Source organism: Sinocyclocheilus anshuiensis, unplaced genomic scaffold, assembly GCF_001515605.1.
Source record: "Sinocyclocheilus anshuiensis isolate Anshui unplaced genomic scaffold, SAMN03320099.WGS_v1.1 scaffold436, whole genome shotgun sequence".
In the NCBI taxonomy this organism is placed as follows: domain Eukaryota; kingdom Metazoa; phylum Chordata; class Actinopteri; order Cypriniformes; family Cyprinidae; genus Sinocyclocheilus; species Sinocyclocheilus anshuiensis.
The window spans coordinates 628,754-647,326 of NW_015560618.1; the positions used below are offsets into that span (position 1 = coordinate 628,754).

Here is an 18,573-nt window from a genome sequence, read left to right on the forward strand (position 1 = left end):
TGTGTGTGTGTGTGTGTGTGTGTGTGTGTGTGTGGATGTTGTCATCGTGACTACCAGTACCTTGCATCTGAGCAAAGGCCTTTTGTATGTAGCTTAGGGGCATATTTATAGTGATTTGAAATTATTGTGTGACAGTTATAATTTGTATAAAACTGGATTAAATCATTGTCACACAATATTGAAATGGTTTATTTCATGCTTTGTTTAGATTATCACGGGTTTAAAATGTAATTATTATTTTTATAATGCATTTTCATGGTTTATGATTGAAGGTCTGGCTCTGAGACAAGGAGCATAAAAGAAAAATCAAATAACCAAAATAACTTTTGTAAGCTTTAAATAAGTGATGAATGTGGTTTAAAAACAAAATATAACACAAAATATTCTGGTGAGAATGTGTGTTAAATGTTAGATCTGGAAGAAAATAATCCAGCTTCAGCTGTTGTTTTGCAACTGTGTGGCAACAGATGTTTGAAATCTAATATAATTTCCATTTGTGTTAGTTCATGGAAGGTGCTGTAGTTTACTTAGATACAGCCACCAATTTAAAGAGTGAGGTAAAGACTTGACAAACAGAGATCTTCTCTGTTCCTATGACAATCAGTGCTGACTCTAGCCTGCGATCTTATCAAGGGCATGACCTCAGAGTTTACTACTACTCCCAGCACCACTCATATGACCATCTGAAATGAGGATTGCTAGATGTCTGTAGCCATAACTAAATGAGTAACAAAGAATGGACTTTATCCACTAAGTGATAACAGTGCTTCACAAACACTGACCTAGTTAAGTTTCCAAAAAAAAACAGAGGATACAGAGTGACAGAGTAACAGGCACTGGACGTTTTTCTGCTAATTTGTTGTTGAATTAGCTAATCAAAACTTTTCTTTTGAATTGCAACCCACTTTTAAAAGTGTCTTTGGTATGAACCTCAAGCACGCAAAGATACAGAAAGATATTCACTAGAAAAATGAAACCGCCTTTTTCCACTAAGAAGAAATAGCCTTATGTATATGATTCAAGAGGTTCAGTGCACATGCACTATTAGACCTTTTGTCAAGTAACCTAAAATGTGCTTTACAGAGTAAAATGGTTCTATTCAAAACTACATTACACTATTACACCAAAAGTAATTTGTAAAAGTAAAATCACACCAGTAGTTCAGTAGCTCATCAGTTCACCTAGTTGTTTTCACTTTAGAGCGGGGTGATAGTCACATAAACACACTGCATAATTGTTATCCTGATATGCTACGCTTCCAAACTGTGCGCATGAGAATTGCGGGATGTTTGCTGAATTTACAGCCTGCCATAACATACACTTTCGCGCAATGCATTACTTTTTTGCTAAGATTTAATGAATACTGCTTGTAGGCCTACCTCTTTTAGCTCCTTCTCGATCTGAACCGCACGCTGAACGATTGGTCCGCGGACCGCGTAGTCAACCTTCTTCACGTTGGCGTTCATGGTGTCAACGGTGAGCACTTTCCCCCGAAGTGGTAACGCTCCGTTTTCGGACATCTTCTGTTGTAGATGTTCGCTTTGGGCCGCCGGGAATGCAGAAAGATTCCTATGGGGAGAAGAAAGGGAAGGCAGTGGAGAAAAGTTCAGGACCCAGTCTGGAACCTTGGGGTACACTGCCGCGTAAGCCTCACATCTTCCCCATTTCAAAACACTTACGGTTCTATTAGATAACATTTTTATTAGCAGTAAAAAGCGCAACAGGTTTACTTAACGGTTAAGAGGTAGAGCTTAAAATTGGGCTCTTAAACTTTGGTTATCAGCGCACGTTTGCTGTTACGCGCGTAGTAAACCCTACAAAGATCTACTAACGGTTAAGAGGTAGAGCTTAAAATTGGGCTCTTAAACTTTGGTTATCAAGGCACGTTTGCTGTTACGCGCGTAGTAAACCCTACAAAGATCTACTCGAGAAGACCTTTGGACTGTGCATCATATAGTTCAAGATTTCATGAGAAGCACGAGCAACTGCTGACCCCCACTAAATCCCCACGCCTCCTTTTCTCTACCGGGCTCAAAAACAGTACATTTAGTGTTTCTCTTGTTACTTTTCCATGACTGCCTCTTTTTAAATGGGGAGTTTTATAACCAATACCTCCTCCCGAAAGTGGGCTATATTATGCACCAGAAGTGTAGAAAGGGAAGCCTCCTCGGTTACCGAGACGACAGACAGCAACGATCGACCCGTGTGAAGCGTCTGAAGCGGTTCCAAACTTTGATCGGTGTAAAACTTCCCTTCACAGTGAACCTCCTCCCATTGATCCAATAACTGAGAATAAAGCACGCCAGCTCCTCCCATGATGACTAAGGCTCTGTGTGTCTTGCAGAAGAGATTAACAAACAGTGTAATCACATTACAGGGTTCTGTGTTCTTTGAAATAATTGTTCCACAAAGGTATTGGCCAACTTCAGGAAATAGTTGACCAGTTGGAGAAAATGGCAAAATGACTTTAAAAATTGATGCTAAATCTAAGTTGTCATGATCAGGGACCATGATGTTCCAGACAGCATGCTCTTTATTATTCAACCACTTTGGTCTTATTGGAATATGCGAGAGGGGCTGGTTGGTTGTTAAAGAGGAGATATTACAGGATATATTATTAAAATGTTCTTCACACTAAAAGAAAAAAATGGTTCTTTTAAGAAAACGGTTTTCACATAAAGTTTCTTTAGGGAACCCAGAATAGTTCTTCTAAGGCACTGCAGTGAAAACCCACCTTTCCACCTTTTCACTTTAGACAGTGTAAGGTTTACAGAACCTCAGACACTTTGATCTTCTGAGATGGACAATAAACACACCGTGCATTACCATACAGACATCTGTTTCCACATCTAACAGAGAGAAGATGCGGGAAAAGTCCCTTCTCACCTATCCTCTCCACCCACTTCCTCTCACCCATCTCAGCCACTCAGAGTGCTAATAAAGATTAATAACGACAGATGAAGCTGGTTACTAGCACATATTTTAAGTTAGAGACACAAGCCAATGCCTGCTGCTGCTATTCAGTGATATAATATCTGATATAATACTCAAACTAGTTTTTCAATGAGACGAGGGATAGGCTGTTGATGGTTACGTTCCTACAGTCAGGGGCCCCATAGACTTCCATTGTGAGCACCTTTCTATCAACACATTGTCTTTGCAAACTGAGGCATGTCACAGATCTCAACTGGTATTTATCCCGGATTATCCCTTTAAAGCAAAGATAATGAGACTGGGTGTGGATGAACAGCTTGATATAAAACATGCCATATTTATTTTTATTCTTTTTAGCCTTTTATACAGCTTATTGGCTGTACTTCAAGAATATTTCGGCTTTGTGCCGATCAGACTGCGTTGACCTTTGACTTGAAGGAGTGACTCAGGGAAACTGTTTTCCACCAATTGAAGACATGATAAGTTGAATTTGTTAATGGATAATTATATATGAACAAAACAACAAGGACTAGCACTTTAGTTGCCTGCAAATTTCATATCCCGTAAAAAAACAACACACCTCTTCAGACATTCATATACTACTGATAAATAAGTCTTCATAAGAAAATGTTTTACAGAAACCCAGGATTGGACTTCTTTCCTAAGTGCATCCAATAAAAACAGCCATGTTTCCCTTTTATACATCATGCGCATTCAATTTGTTTTGTCATTATCTTGTTTTGTTTTTTTGTTAGTTTCTCAATTGTTGCGTGCAATTGCAGGTTAACTATTGTGCTGGCTGTACAGTACAATGCTATTTATATTTAAAATTAGGTGTAAATATGTAATTAAAATGTTCATTGCAGCAATACTCACACCCAATATCCTGTCTTTATTTAACCTGCAAGTGTTTACTTCTTCTTTTACATCACCCACTCTTGTTAAAAAAATACAGGACTCTGTTCTTGGAACATAATACGATTGGGCAGCAGGGGGCGTGGTTACACAGATTTCTGCTGATTTTTACAAACACAATTTTCAAAAAAAAGAAGAAAAAGAAAAATCACACTGTGAAAACATGAATGTGGTTCAGACATTTCAGAAGATTTTTTTTGCTAGAATGCAGAATGATTTTATTTCCTTGTTGGTGCTGAGACATGAAAATATAACTGAAACATAAGGAAACAAAAAAATCTAAAGATGCATATGTATTTATTCACACCACAAATTCAAACATATTATAAAACTAATTTGTTCACCAGTGTCATTAAGTGAATATTAACATACACAGCTTTCGAAAATGATGTTATGTTGGTCCTCAATGCCAAACACATTTTCCATTCAATGTTTCGTAACAACAACAAAACAAAGGATGTGGTATCACAGTGTGAATGCTACACATATACAGTTATACAGTAGTCATTAAGTGCTTTTGAGTCTATATTTTGATTCACTTTCTAGAATCACATTTGTTTATATACTGTGTTTTTTTATCCAGCTCCTAAGAAAGTACTTAAACAGTGACAGTAAAGAAATATTAGTAAGACTTTACAATACGGTTCAATTTGTTAACATAGTTAATGCATTAGGTATCACAAACTAACAATGAATAATACTTATGCATACAGCATGTGTTATTATAGGTTTATGTTAATTTATAAATCTGCTGTGGTTCAATGTTTAATTTATACTATAAACTTCTTTAAAAATAAAACTGTATTAGTAGATGCAGAAATAACATTACAGTAACTAATATTAATAAATGGTGTACATAGTTCATTGCTAGTTCAAATTGAACTTTATTGTAAAGTGTTAACAAAAAGTCTTCTTTTGATTAATATACAACAAGGCACGAGCCTGATGGTCACAGCCAGAAATTGCCAGGGACCAGTTAAAGGGATAGTTCACCCGAAATGAAAGTTCTGTCGTCATTTACTCACCCTCATGTCGTTCCAAATCTGCATGCCAACACAAAAGAAGATATTTGGAAACATGTCTTGCCATTTTTTCTCAATGTGATTCACTGTTGTTTCGAAAAGTTACTGTCATTGTATGGACCATTTTTGGAAGATTTGTTTTTCGCAGAAAACACAAACTCAAACAGCTCATTCAAGGACATGAGGGTAAGAAAATTATGACAGAGTTTTAATTTGATGTGAACTATCCTCTACTATTAATGCTTGAGCTGTTCATTTTTGCAAATCCAGTAAGTCTGCTACCTGCTTAAGTAACCCATACATGTCCAAACCAATGCCCTAAAAACCAGTTGCAGCAGTTATCGCTGAGAGAGTCTGTGTAGCCACAGTACGCAAGGCAAACGTGGGCACAGACAGATCAATGAGGAGGAAGAGCTGGTGTTGGGAATTCTGCAGGCCATAACACTTACACTCATCTGTGACAAGGTAACACTGCACAGGGACGTGGGTAAAACCCTGAAAGAAATCCTCTGAGGTAGTTGAGGCTGACGAAACTGATGTCTCCTGAGAGGTAAAATATCGAGTCACGGCAAACGTATAAAAAAGGCGGAGGAGCTCCAAGCGCCTGCCTGACGAGAGGAGAGGTGTAGCCTCCGAAGGAGCGCCACTGCGAACACGAGGGCAGACGGTGACGGCACGTCGAGATTCACGGTTGATGAGGAGAAGCGCCTGGATGTCCCAGCGAAGGCTAACAGACGGGGGAAGAGTAGAATGTTTGGCCTGCTCCAAACAGCTGCGCAGGTTCTCCACAAACGTGGACCAAAAACGACCGATGAGCTCATTCTCTGCCTTGTATAAAGATGGTTTGGGGCCACAGAGGACACACACGTGAACCCCAGGAAGTAGTTGGAAACTGAGCAAGCGAATGGCGACGGTAGGACTTCCTTGGGGAAGGAAGACGGGGTAGTCACATGAAGATGGACCGGAGAGCGAGTGCACCAAGACTGAGAGCACATCAACTTCCTGGGACGTCAGTCGAGACCACCACTTCTCCGTGGCCTGTGCCACACGGCCGTGCACCAGCAGGCAGCCAAATTCACTCTCCGCTGCTTGGGCGAAGGAGTCTAGGGCTTCCTGAAGCAAGTCTGAGTGGGAGAGAAGCAAACAGTCGGCACACTGCGTCAGATCTCCCATAAATCCCTGATCGTCACTGACGCGCTCCAGGAGCATGTCGATCAGGCGGTAGCAAGAGCGCAACTCCCGTTTTAGCCGCTCCACGTTGCGTATGTTTGCCAGCTCATCCTGTCCCAGGACCAGGACCATGCAGTTCCACACGTTCTCCAGCAGGCGGCGCAGCTGCAGCTCACTGATGGCGGAGCCCCCGCCGCCACTCACCGCAATCAGCATCAGGCTCTCCTGAAAGACCCCCCAAACCACACGGCTCCCTCGATCCGTCTCACAGCTCGCTAACTGAGCCCCGTGGCCGGCGCCAAACATATGGACACCATTTAGGGAGCCGATGATGGAAAAGGGAAGCTGCTTTACAGAGCCTCGTGAAAACAGAGGGACCCCACTGGTGGCTGTGAGGCACAGCAGTTGGAGGGTCTCTGCTTGCAGCATAGTGAATGTAGACTGGGATGGAAAGTGGCTCTAAACACCAATCAGTGATGGAGACATCTTAAAAAAGCCTTTAGGTGCACAAAGACAAAATAAATAAACACATTAGAACTTCAACATTGAACATACTGCAAAAGACACTACACTGACATGACACCTGCGAACGGTAAGATGGGGTAAGTAAGATGCCCTCCTAATGTGCTTTATTTTTAAATTCTAACATGTTTAGATACAAGTTTAGCATGTGCAGCATGATGATGCATCAGCCAATGTGGTATTAAAAGAAACTGATAGAAATATTTGTTATTTTAGTTGTCATAGCACAAAATGTAACATTATTCATTTAATCATTTAGCAGACGCTTTTATTCAAAGCAACTTATAAATGAGGACAATAGAATCAAAGAAAAGTTTTTTTCTAATACATAAAAAGAAAACAAGTAGATAGAATAAAAAAAAGAATAGGGAATGCTAGTGTTAGAAGGTTAGATTTTTAATAAATACAAAGAAAACAAGTAGATAGAATAGAAATAGAATATAGAGTGTTAGAGGGTCAAGTGTAGATGGAAGAGAATGTGTCTATAGCCGTTTCTTGAAGATGGACACTGGACAGGTCATTCCACCAGCAGGGAATGGTTAAACTAAAAGTCAACCCCACCCACTTCTTTACAGAATGTATAAACTATGTTTATTAATATGTAGGTATTAATGTTAATACATAATAATATTTGAATGTCATTCAAATGTATATTCATTAATGATCCTGTTCATTTTAGAATATTTGTATTAAATATGATATATTTTATATAACATACTAAATCAACTGTGCTATTGTGTTTTGTCAATTTAGCTGTGTAATCGAATAACCAATGACAAAGCAGAATCCCAGTAAAAGAGATTAATCTTAAGAAAGTACATTTATTCTATGACTTACGTAAAGGATTATAAATATATACATGTTTAATTGCCCATATTTTAATTGAAGATATGTCATAGTCTATTTGAGACACTATGCTTTCGAACTGAATGCACTCAATAAGCCTATAGGTTTTAATGCATATCAAAGATATGAAATATATATTTGACTCATGTAATTAATTAATAATAACCCCAGAAATCCACAAACAAAGCACTCAATAAGCCTATAGGTTTTAATGCATATCAAAGATATGCACATCTGAAATATATATTTGACTCGTGTACTTAATAAATAATAACCCACGAACTCCACAAACATATTAAATAATAATAATACTGGCCACAAAACTTGATCCACAAATCCCTCATTAACTAAAAAGGAAAAAACACCTGGTGTTTGCCCCGGGCGGCATCTTACCCTTTACTAACTGGAAAAGCTGGTTCTTCATGTAAAGTGTATGCTAACGTGACACATCTGCGTCAAAATTACAAAAAATAGTTTTGCCTTTGCGTTTTTCGTCAGTCTTAATTATGCAAACCTTGAACAAACCTGCTAACGTTAATCCACGCCGAAACATTCACAGACTACTGTAATAAGCGTTAGTTCGCATAATTTTGACCAAAGGTTTTCCCCTCACAGAATTAAGCCGCTAATGACTTGAGTAGACAACTGCTAATAAGAAAAACAATTAAATAATTTTCTTGCCTGACTTTGAGAGTTGTAAACTTCACGTATCCACAGCAACATCTCTGACAACAGCGGTTCCGCTCTTCTTCGCAGCCAATGAAAGTAAGAGAACTGATGGCTCCATACCGCCACCTTCCGGAGACTATATGTGAATGCAAGTACAGTGTATAAAAATTTTCTGTTTAGAATTATTCAGCACTGAACTGCAAATATACGTATGTCTTACGCATATTTAACATTTTATTTTATTTGATCAATCCTGAACAGTCTCACTTTAAGTACAGAACTTTTAATATCAAATACTCAACGCCCTCTTATTTTCAACAATACTTGTATTAAGTCAAATCTGAAGGATTATTATTATTATTATTTTAACAGGAATTAGCAACCAAAGATAAAATTTAAGATATGCCACATTTATTCACTGGCATGTTTAAAAATGTGAAAAAATTTAATCAAATACACTGGTCTTTTCTAAACATTTACAACTTGACAGTTAAATGTTACTTGCTACAGTGCATTCAGAGAGAGATTGTTGTCAAATCTGAAGGATTGTTATTATTATTATTTTAACAGGAATTAGCAACCAAAGATAAAATTTAAGATATGCCACATTTATTCACTGGCATGTTTAAAAATGTGAAAAAATTTAATCAAATACACTGGTCTTTTCTAAACATTTACAACTTGACAGTTAAATGTTACTTGCTACAGTGTTCTTAGCATTGAGCAGAATTGTTACATTTTACGTTACATTTAAAACACACAACGCATTGTTTTAATCATGCCACAACAACAACAACAAAAAAAACCAGATCAAATCATAACAGTCCTTTTCAAAAGGAACCGTATTTTTAATGACACTTTTATTTTAACAAATGAAATGCTTAGTTCATACCAAAATGAATGAAATTCACACCTTGAAATGCAATCAACTCTGTATTGACTCCCATTGTGTGACTCTTACAATTGGCAAGTCAAATGTAAACCACTGAATATCTTTGAGTGATGCTGCTGTCTTTGGCATTGCTTAGGCTATCCACCTAATCAAGCCAAAGAAAGTAATTAATCGTTTAAACAGTGAAGAAATCATGACAGAATGTAATCAATCACAGTCATGGATGGGACTCCATTTTTCCTCAATCGCGCATACTTTAGTCAGCAAATTTCTGGTGAGAACATGGTTCGTCGTTTTTAGTGCTTTTAAGCCAGTATAAACAGCTCAAAGATGGTTTGTTTCATTTAACCTACTAGACTCTTATGTCCCTTACTGTTGGTGTATTATTTTGGATAAATATTTCAATTATGTTACTCTACCAGTCTCTTTATTGGTATAAGAAATATATACCCCTGCATGTAGTTGTAATAGGTAACGGACACACCTCAGATAACTGTTGATTAAATGACAAACATTTTAGATTGTTGTTAAGATCGTCAACTAGCTGATAATTCTCCAAAAAAAGGTCACACACACACACAACGCATGTCATTTATAAAAAATGTATTTTAGTCCAGCTCTTTTCGCCATCATAGCATACAGTATATAACGTCATCAGTTCTGAAAAAGCTGAATTGCTAAGCCTCATTCTATTATGGTAAACAAACAGTACCACAATGACAAGAATATGTGCCAGAGAACTAAATTATTCCGGTTAAGTTCTATATTCAAGAAAGGAGGAGGCAGCTATGAAATTACAAAGAAAACAAGTAAAAGAAAAGTAATGCAATGTGTGATTTAAGACATTTTTTACATTAGTGATTTAGATTTGCTGACTGGCTTTTCATTCGTAATACTTTATCCTGTGCAAACTACAAAATGGGGGTCCAAAAAGCAAACAAAAAGACATTAAATAATTTCTGCACAGTTATTTTAGGAATGAACGAGAAATCAGGAATTACAAATCACATCACTGCTTGTGACATATCAAGATTTTTACATTACATCAAGGTAGATTGACAGAAAATAACATTACAATTGATCAGAATGCAATTTTATGGCTTTTTGATTTTTCTTCATTAACAAGGCACCAGAGAGGAACGATAGGATTGTTGCACCTCATAGAAGATAAATCGATAAAATCAGCAAAAAGCCTTGAAGAGAGGCTCCTTGGCAATGTCGCAGAATGTGGAAATGGCAAGAAGTGGATCCTTGAGACATCATTGGTCCTCTTTACATGCCCATTCGAATGCTCTGAATGATCTGGAATATTGCTGAGGAGAAAAAAAAACAAAAAACAGAGTGACATTACAGATGGCTGACATTCCAGCCTTTGGAAAAGTTGAGGAGGAAGAGTACTGAAAAGCTAAACTTGTTGAAGTCAATCTTAACATAAATGCCAGCTTCGGGTATATAATGGGCCATTGCGCTAGTGGATATTTATGTTTCTTCACTCTTTTGTCTCATAAAAGTAAACTATCTTTGTTATCTCTAACAAAGGAAATCTTATTCTTTTGTGGATCGAATCAAATAAAAAGATTGCAAAATCATCCAAGGCGCAAAAGTAAGGGCAAGCAAATAGAGAGCAAGATGACCAAAAACATGCAACGAAAATGTCATTTGTTCAAAGCAAACAGATTCTCGAGGACAACGGGTAAAAACTCTGCGAGAGCTGGCGGCAACCCAGAAGCCCGGGCCAAAGAATGTGCCACATCAGATCTGGATGGTGCTGTTTATGACGTTGTCAAAAAGGCTACATCTTTTAAGCTATGTCTCAAAGCCTCCAATCCAGCTGGCAGTGAGATCCATTACTCTTCCTGGGAGTACTTAAAGGGTTAGTTCACCCAAAAATGAAAATTAGCCCATAAATTACTCACCCTCAAGTCATCCTAGGTGTATATGACTTTCTTCATTCAGACGAATCCAGTCGGAGTTATTAAAAATTGAAAAATTTCAAGCTGTTTAATGCCACTCAGCGGGTGTTGCATGCATCAGTCCAAAATAAGTTAAATAAAAAGCACCCATCCATAAAAAATAAAAAAAAGTGTCTCACACGGCTCCGGGGGGTGAACAAAGGCCTCCTGTAGCGAATCGATGTGTTTTTGTAAGAAAAATATCCATATTCAAAACGTAATAATCACTTTAATGTAGCTTGCGCCAACAGTTGTACACGGAAACAGCTCTGGGCGGATGACATATGAGGTCAGCATTGCGCATGCACCGGTCAGAAGTGACGAATGCGGAAGCGCAGCGGAGAGATCAAAACAAAACAACGGTCACTAATTAGAAGTACAAAACGAGGATTTGTAAAGAAGAATGTCGGAGGATTTCGATATAAGCCAAGAGGAGACTGGTTTTCCTTTGCTAAAGTAAGGAAATGTTGGTTTTCACGAGACTCATCAGCGCATGCGCAGCGCTGACCTCATATGTCATCAGCCCGGAGCTGCTTCCGTGTACAACAGTTGGAGCAATCTACATTAAAGTGATTATTACGTTTTGAATATGGATATTTTTCTTACAAAAACGCATCTATTCGCTACAGGAGGCCTTTGTTCACCCCCTGGAGCAGTGTGAGACACTTTTTTTTTTTTTTTTATGGATGGGCGCTTTTTATTTAACTTCTTTTGGACTGATGCATGCAACACCCGCTGAGTGGCATTAAACAGCTTGAAAGATCAAAGACAATTTTTAATATAACTCCGACTGGATTCGTCTGAAAGAAGAAAGTCATATACACCTAGGATGACTTAAGGGTGAGTAATTTATGGGCTAATTTTCATTTTTGGGTGAACTAACCCTTTAAGCTGTTGTTGGAAATGTTCTTCAATGCTGTTTCCAGAACAGCAACACCTGCAGATCCACATGTTGTACCCAGTGAAAAAAAGCAGATAAAGTCATGCTATCAGTCCAGCCTTGTCCATGTAAATAGTGTGCATTATTATCTCAGCCTTCACTACAGTGCAAGGTTTCACAGTGTGTGCCAAAAAAATGAGTGGAGGTCAGCTTTGTCTGCCTACCTTGGGCTAAACAATAAGCACAACATATGCTAGTATAAAAATAAAATACCATCTAATTTAATGTGTTTATCATTTGATGTGAGATATGACAGATCACTTGTTAATTGTGTGTATTGGTTACTCACCTGAACCGCAGACAACAAAGATGAAGAGCGCCAAGAGCCATGGTCCCACCGAAACTTTATCATCACTGACGTTTTTCTGCGTGAATTTACATTAAAATCAGTTGCAAATGCCATTTTAGTTGTCATTTAATTGTAGTAGTGCAGTGGGATTTAGCAATAGAAGTGTATATACACATTGCAGTATTAAGAACCACTATTTTACTGCAAAACTAGTCATTCCTTATATTAACAGTTTAAGCAAGCGTCTTACTTTAAAATCAGTTAAGTTAATACATTACATGAAGTTAATTTCACTTTTGTTGATACACTATCGAACATCATGAAGAGCTGTCTTACCGATGCTTTGACGTTGCCTCTCTGGGTGATGTTTTTGCTGTGTTTCTCGTTGGCCATACGAATCCTCTGTTTGGCGACCATCGTTGCAAATGCTGGTGGGTTGTAAAACTGAGCTGGTCACAAATATAACGAACACAAGCTAGTGAGGACGAAGCCAAAACTACATCGATTTTTGTCTACGTACCACTGATCAATACTACGTACTCAGAATGTAAGCTCCGCCCACACCGGAAGAACGCAAATGGACTGACGCTCGGACCGCCCAGCTTTTTGAAAAAACGTTAACACCACTGATCTATAATAGAGAACATTATATATAGATAAGTGGTTAACACGATATTTGCTAAATTACATTTTTTTTAATTTTGTGTCAGCCTTGCGTAGTGTGTCATAAAGCTTGTTAAAACGTTCTTATTGATAAAACCTTCAATTGGGATATAAATCTTGGATTGTTGCACAGTGTCTGTGGTGTTCTTATTTTTTCATTGCATTAAGTTACATGTCAATTATATTTGGTTTAAAACAGCCAGTAGTGTAACATTATTTATGGAAATAGCAACTACTGATTTATGGAAGAAATTGTTTTGTTCTTTTTGAGTGAGAATCAATCGTTTGAACAGGTCTGTAACAGTCTTGGTTTTGAATTACTATCCATTTATTAGCTGAACTGGGACGTATGAATGTATGATGATTACGTACGGACCAGCTGAATTGTTTTAGATTTATTTATTTGTTTTTTTTTTCTATTCATGCCAAACGACTTGCATAACATTGCATAAAGTGCAGAACAATAGAAACGAACACATATCATGTAATAATAATAACAACAATACATTTATACACTAAACGGTTTATCACTGAAAGTAATTTTTGACTTTTCAAAGATTTGTTGTTTTAGTCTTTTTATGCTCATCAAAGACAAAACATAGGAATTGTCTACTAAAATGGACAGTTCTTACCCAAAAATGTGCATTTGTGTATAAAAAAAGATAAGTATAATAAAAAAATCTATGTTATTTGTGTATAAAAAAATACAATAAAAAATAACAATGTACTGAATACGAGAATTTGACTTGTAATAAAGAAAAATAATATTAAAATAATCGTACGTATTTATTTAGATTCTGGCTTTATTTTCTGAGATAGGTAGGCCTACAGAAATCGTTCAAGCAAGCTTTAACACGAACATATTCATTACATTTTATTTTGGCTCGTTTTATCTTGTTTGTTAATAGATATTTGTAGGGACGAGTCCAGATTCATTCCACGTGTTCCATTCTAGATTCATTCCATTTAACGTGTATTTAAAAAGATGATTAGACAAGAAAGATTTTAAAAAGAAAGACAAGCTTCTTTGTGTGTGTGTGTGTGTGTGTGTGTGTGTGTGTGTGTGTGTGTGTGTGTGTGTGTGTGTGACCGGGTGTGTGTGTGTGTGTGTGTGTGTGTGTGTGTGAACGGGTTCGTTCGTTGAACCAAGACGTTCTTCGTCAAAATGTGTGACCCCACGTCAAGCAGTCGCCAACCAATCCCAGCGCGGCTTCCTGGATTACCCGTATGAAATTCAGTACACCACTTCCTGCTTTCAGATCAGTAATCAATCGTCGCGGAGAAGATGCGTTGGTTACCTCTCTCGGTGGCAATATTATGGGCCTGTTCTCTTTACAGTGCCTCTGCGGATAACAGTGGCGTCAAGAAAATGAAGGTGCAATTTGCCACGGGTCCACTTCTCAAATTCCAGATTTGGTGAGTGAGAGTTCGGGCATTTTTATGTCGGTCGGTCGGTCCCCGGAACAGGCCAACCAGTGAATGACATTGAGTGTGTTGACAGTAGCACAGCGCGGCTTGACGTGATTAACCTTGCAGAGCTATTAACCACGATTACTGTAAAGTGTACTGTGACAGAAGCGTTAATTTGTCTCATATGGCACAAGTAGTCTCGCAGATAACCTCAGCAGGATGTTATAATCGGTCGGTAATCCCTGTTAAATGGAGGGCTGTCGTTTGAGGATTAGCCCATTAGTGTATAACGTTATATCTGCGTGCTTGCACTTAGTCATTTGAGACGCTGCACGTTTAATAATGCAGCTTTTATGGATTTATAAAGCCAATTTGAGGCTGCTGTAACATCTAGTCTCCAATGGTGGCTCATTTATCATAATCTGAAATGGAAATCATTGTTTACATAGTTACTGCACAATAGTCGTATTTCACGTCAACCTGTGGTTGTGAACCAAAGGCTCTGAGGTGTCTTCATCATCTTGTTTGTTTTCTACAGTGTTTCCTGAGGATACAAGCGGGTGTTTGAGGAGTACATGCAGGCTTTGTACCAGCGGTACCCAGACATCCGCATAGAAGGAGAGAACTACCTTCCTCTGCCAGTCTACAGGTAAACACTTACAAACCACTTACATGTCTATCCTCATGGCCAGCAATTAAAAAAAAAAAGTGTGTGTGTGTGTATAAACACGTGTGTGTGTATAACACAAATACACACACAATCACACGCCTTTGCAAAAGAATCATCATTGGCTTGTACATTGTTTACTGGAATGACAGCTTTTTTTCCCTTCTCACAAAATCTGCATTTATGTGCTCACAGATAAAATTAATACACTAATATTGTGAAATGGTATTACAATTTAAAATGGCTGTTTTCTACTGTAATATGTTTTAAAATGTAATTTATGTATTTGAGAGCAAAGCTGAATTTTTTAGCATCATTACTCCGGTTTTCAGTGTCATATGATCCTTCAGAAATCATTTTAATAAGCTGATTTGGTGCTCAAGAAACCTTTATTATTATTATCAATGTTAAAAACAGTTGTACTATGTAATATTTATGAAGAAACCATGACATACTACCATTAAAATGTTTAAGGTATGCGTGTGTTGTTAATAGAAATTAATGCTTTTATTCAGAAAATATGTATTATGCATCAAAAGTAAGAGTAAAAACAGTATAATGTTACAAAAGATTATATTTCAAATAAATGCTGTTCTTTTGTACTCTATTCATCAAAATATCCTGAAAAATGTTTCCACAAAATATTAAGCAGCAAAACCTGTTTTTATTAACATTGATAATAAGAACCATTATTAATAACGGATCACCACCAGTAATAATTTAATGATAAAACTTCAGTAATTTGAGCTTAAATGTGCCGACCATAAATAAATGAAAATGTATGAAGGCATATTTGTCTTGAGACGTTGTTGGTCATTTAGTGTTTCTGTAAAAAAAAAAAAAAAACTGTAATTCTACTACAACAATAATACTAGTAATTCAACTAGTGTATGTGTGTGTGTTTGTGTATGAATTATTTATTTATACAGTGTCTTTTTTTTTTCCTCCAGGCACATTGCTTCCTTTCTGTCTATGTTTAAGCTGTTGTTAATCGGCGTGATCATTGTGGGCAAGGATCCATTTGCTCTATTTGGCATGCAGGCTCCAGGTCTATGGGTTTGGAGTCAGGAGAATAAGGCAAGAAGACCTCCGACTTTTCCTGTTGAGATATTTTCATTTGGTGGTTTAGGTTGTAGTTCTTAACTAAAACCTGTTTGAGTAGTATGTTCCAAATACAAACTTTTTCCCCATGGAGCTCATTAGTCTGTAACTTTGTCACCTCAGTGACGTTTGTGGTTATAGGAAAAATGTAATACACTAGGGGCCAAAGAGCAAGCTCTCATGTTAATGTTCACTTGACTGTTTCTGCACTATTTCTGAAATGTAGTAGGCATCAGAGTACAGAAGAAAAATTTTAACCTTCAGCTTTCTTTAATTTTTGTGTTTCCGTTTGAAAAAGTAGCACAAGTCATGTATCAACTATCCACACAATAGCCACATACAAACAAACTAGCTGCAGAAATGCTTATTTGATGTTTGTTTTTTTTAGATATATGCCTGTATGATGGTGTTCTTCTTCAGCAATATGATCGAAAATCAGTGTATGTCTACGGGTGCTTTTGAAATCACGCTCAATGGTAAGTGTATTTGATTCAAAATGTGAGTATTTATATTATTATGTAAATGTGTTAATTTATATGTAATATTTGTTTATAACAACAATAATAGTCATTTGTTTTATTTGTGGTATGTATATTATATGTGACCCTGTAGCACAAAACCAGTCTTAAGTCGCTGGGGTATATTTGTAGCAATAGCCAAAAATACATTGTATGGGTCAAAATTATAGATTTGTCTTTTATGCCAAAAATCATTAGGGTATTAAGTAAAGATCATGTTCCATGAAGATATTTTGTAAATTTCCTACTGTAAATATATCAAAACTTAATTTTTGATTAGTAATATGCATTAAGAACTTCATTTGGACAAGTTTATAGGCGATTTTCTCAATATTTAGATTTTTTTGCAACCTCAGATTCCAGATGTTCAGATAGTTGTATCTCTGCCAAATATTGTCCTATCCTAACAAACCATTCATCAATTGAAAGCTTATTTATTCAGCGTTCAGATGATGCATAAATCTCAATTTTGAAAAATTGACACTTAAGACTGGTTTTGTGGTGCAGGGTCACATATAGTATATTTCACCTTTTTTTTTCCTTTTTGTAAAATGGGATGGCTGAATGATTTTATAGTTTAGAAAATACTTGGTACGACCCCTTTCAGAACAACATAATCTGTTTTAACCCAGGGAATTTTTTTATGGAATAGCAGCACATAGACAATGTATTATGTAAGAAATTATTCAAGCAGAAGAATTAGAGTTGCTCTCTGTCCATTAGACATGCTAGGCATACAAGTTTGTTGACGTTTTTAAAGAGAAGCAGTGTGGCGGTAGCCTAATTTGGTGGTTTAGTCTGGCGGAAGTTAGCAAAATGGTGTCTCACTATGGTAACGCTATTTCGGGGCATTTTTTTGGTTAGATGTTCCAGTTTGGTCCAAGCTGGAGTCAGGCCACCTGCCTTCCATGCAGCAACTAGTCCAAATTCTGGAGAATGAGATGAAGATGAACGTGCACATGGACACACTTCCACACCATCGCTCGTAACCTTGCCTCTGATTCACTGAATGGAGCCGATGACCCCTCCATGTATGTTTAACCATCATAACCCTACCAAGTATTAAATTAATTTCTATTATTTCAAATATTGTCTTTTGTTTTAAAGATTTCTATAATGTACTAGTTTTTGACGCAAAGATAGCCTTAGATTCTGACATATAAATAAATAAATAAATAAATATTACTACTATCTATAATGTATACACTACAAATTTTGGGGTCAGTAAGATTTTTCTTAATGTTTCTTGTGCTCACCAAGACTGCACAAAATATTATAACAATTTAAAATAAATGTTTTTTTTTTACTTGAATACATTATACATGTACTTTATTTGTGTGATCTCAAAGCTGAATTTTCAGTAGCCGTTACTCCACAGTCTGCAGCGTCACGATACTTTTGAAATCATTCAAATATAAAAAAAAATTTTAAAGTAGAAAGTTCTAAAAGAACGGCATTTATTTAAGATACAAATTTTGTAATGTTGTAAATGTCATTACTGTAATATTTGATCAATTTGATGCATTCTTGCTACAGTAAATAAAAGTATTACAAAAAAAAACTTTCTGACGCCAACATTTTGAACAGTAGTTTAATAGGTAAGCAGCTACTACATAACATTAAAACTGACAAAAAGATTTGTAATTGAAATTTAATGTTTTGACTGTTCTCTTAATCTGAGTGTAGTTGAGCCAAACGTGGGTACTTTTTTTTTTTCACACTTCCACACCATCGCTCGTAACCTTGCCTCTGATTCACTGAATGGAGCCGATGACCCCTCCATGTATGTTTAACCATCATAACCCTACCAAGTATTAAATTAATTTCTATTATTTCAAATATTGTCTTTTGTTTTAAAGATTTCTATAATGTACTAGTTTTTGACGCAAAGATAGCCTTAGATTCTGACATATAAATAAATAAATAAATAAATATTACTACTATCTATAATGTATACACTACAAATTTTGGGGTCAGTAAGATTTTTCTTAATGTTTCTTGTGCTCACCAAGACTGCGCTGATTGAAAATACAATATATATATATATATATATATATATATAT

The 18,573-nt window shown here is 36.7% G+C and overlaps 2 protein-coding genes and 2 pseudogenes across 2 annotated transcripts in view; 1 reads left to right on the forward strand and 3 right to left on the reverse strand.

The window, feature by feature from the left end:
• The window catches only part of LOC107681785 (alanine aminotransferase 2-like), a 26,704-nt pseudogene extending 24,388 nt beyond the window's left edge, over nt 1-2,316 (reverse strand).
• Nucleotides 2,317-4,607: 2,291 nt separating this feature from the next.
• Nucleotides 4,608-6,722, reverse strand: LOC107681755 (protein fuzzy homolog pseudogene; annotated as a pseudogene).
• Nucleotides 6,723-9,558: 2,836 nt separating this feature from the next.
• LOC107681816 (stress-associated endoplasmic reticulum protein 1-like) lies at nt 9,559-12,749 on the reverse strand. Its single transcript, XM_016478163.1, has 3 exons — nt 12,488-12,749; nt 12,152-12,227; nt 9,559-10,283 (listed from the first exon to the last, which is right to left on the reverse strand). Exons 1-3 carry the CDS (start codon nt 12,566-12,568, stop codon nt 10,243-10,245), a joined length of 198 nt encoding a protein of 65 aa, XP_016333649.1. The 5' UTR covers nt 12,569-12,749; the 3' UTR covers nt 9,559-10,242.
• Nucleotides 12,750-14,047: 1,298 nt separating this feature from the next.
• selenot1a (selenoprotein T, 1a) overlaps nt 14,048-18,573 on the forward strand; it is a 5,395-nt gene continuing 869 nt past the window's right edge. The window contains exons 1-5 of the mRNA XM_016478164.1: nt 14,048-14,230; nt 14,763-14,873; nt 15,842-15,968; nt 16,381-16,468; nt 17,375-17,541. Of these exons, the coding sequence (XP_016333650.1) occupies nt 14,100-14,230; nt 14,763-14,873; nt 15,842-15,968; nt 16,381-16,468; nt 17,375-17,499 (582 nt within the window). The 5' untranslated portion in view covers nt 14,048-14,099 and the 3' untranslated portion in view covers nt 17,500-17,541. The remainder of the gene's footprint in view (nt 14,231-14,762; nt 14,874-15,841; nt 15,969-16,380; nt 16,469-17,374; nt 17,542-18,573) is intronic.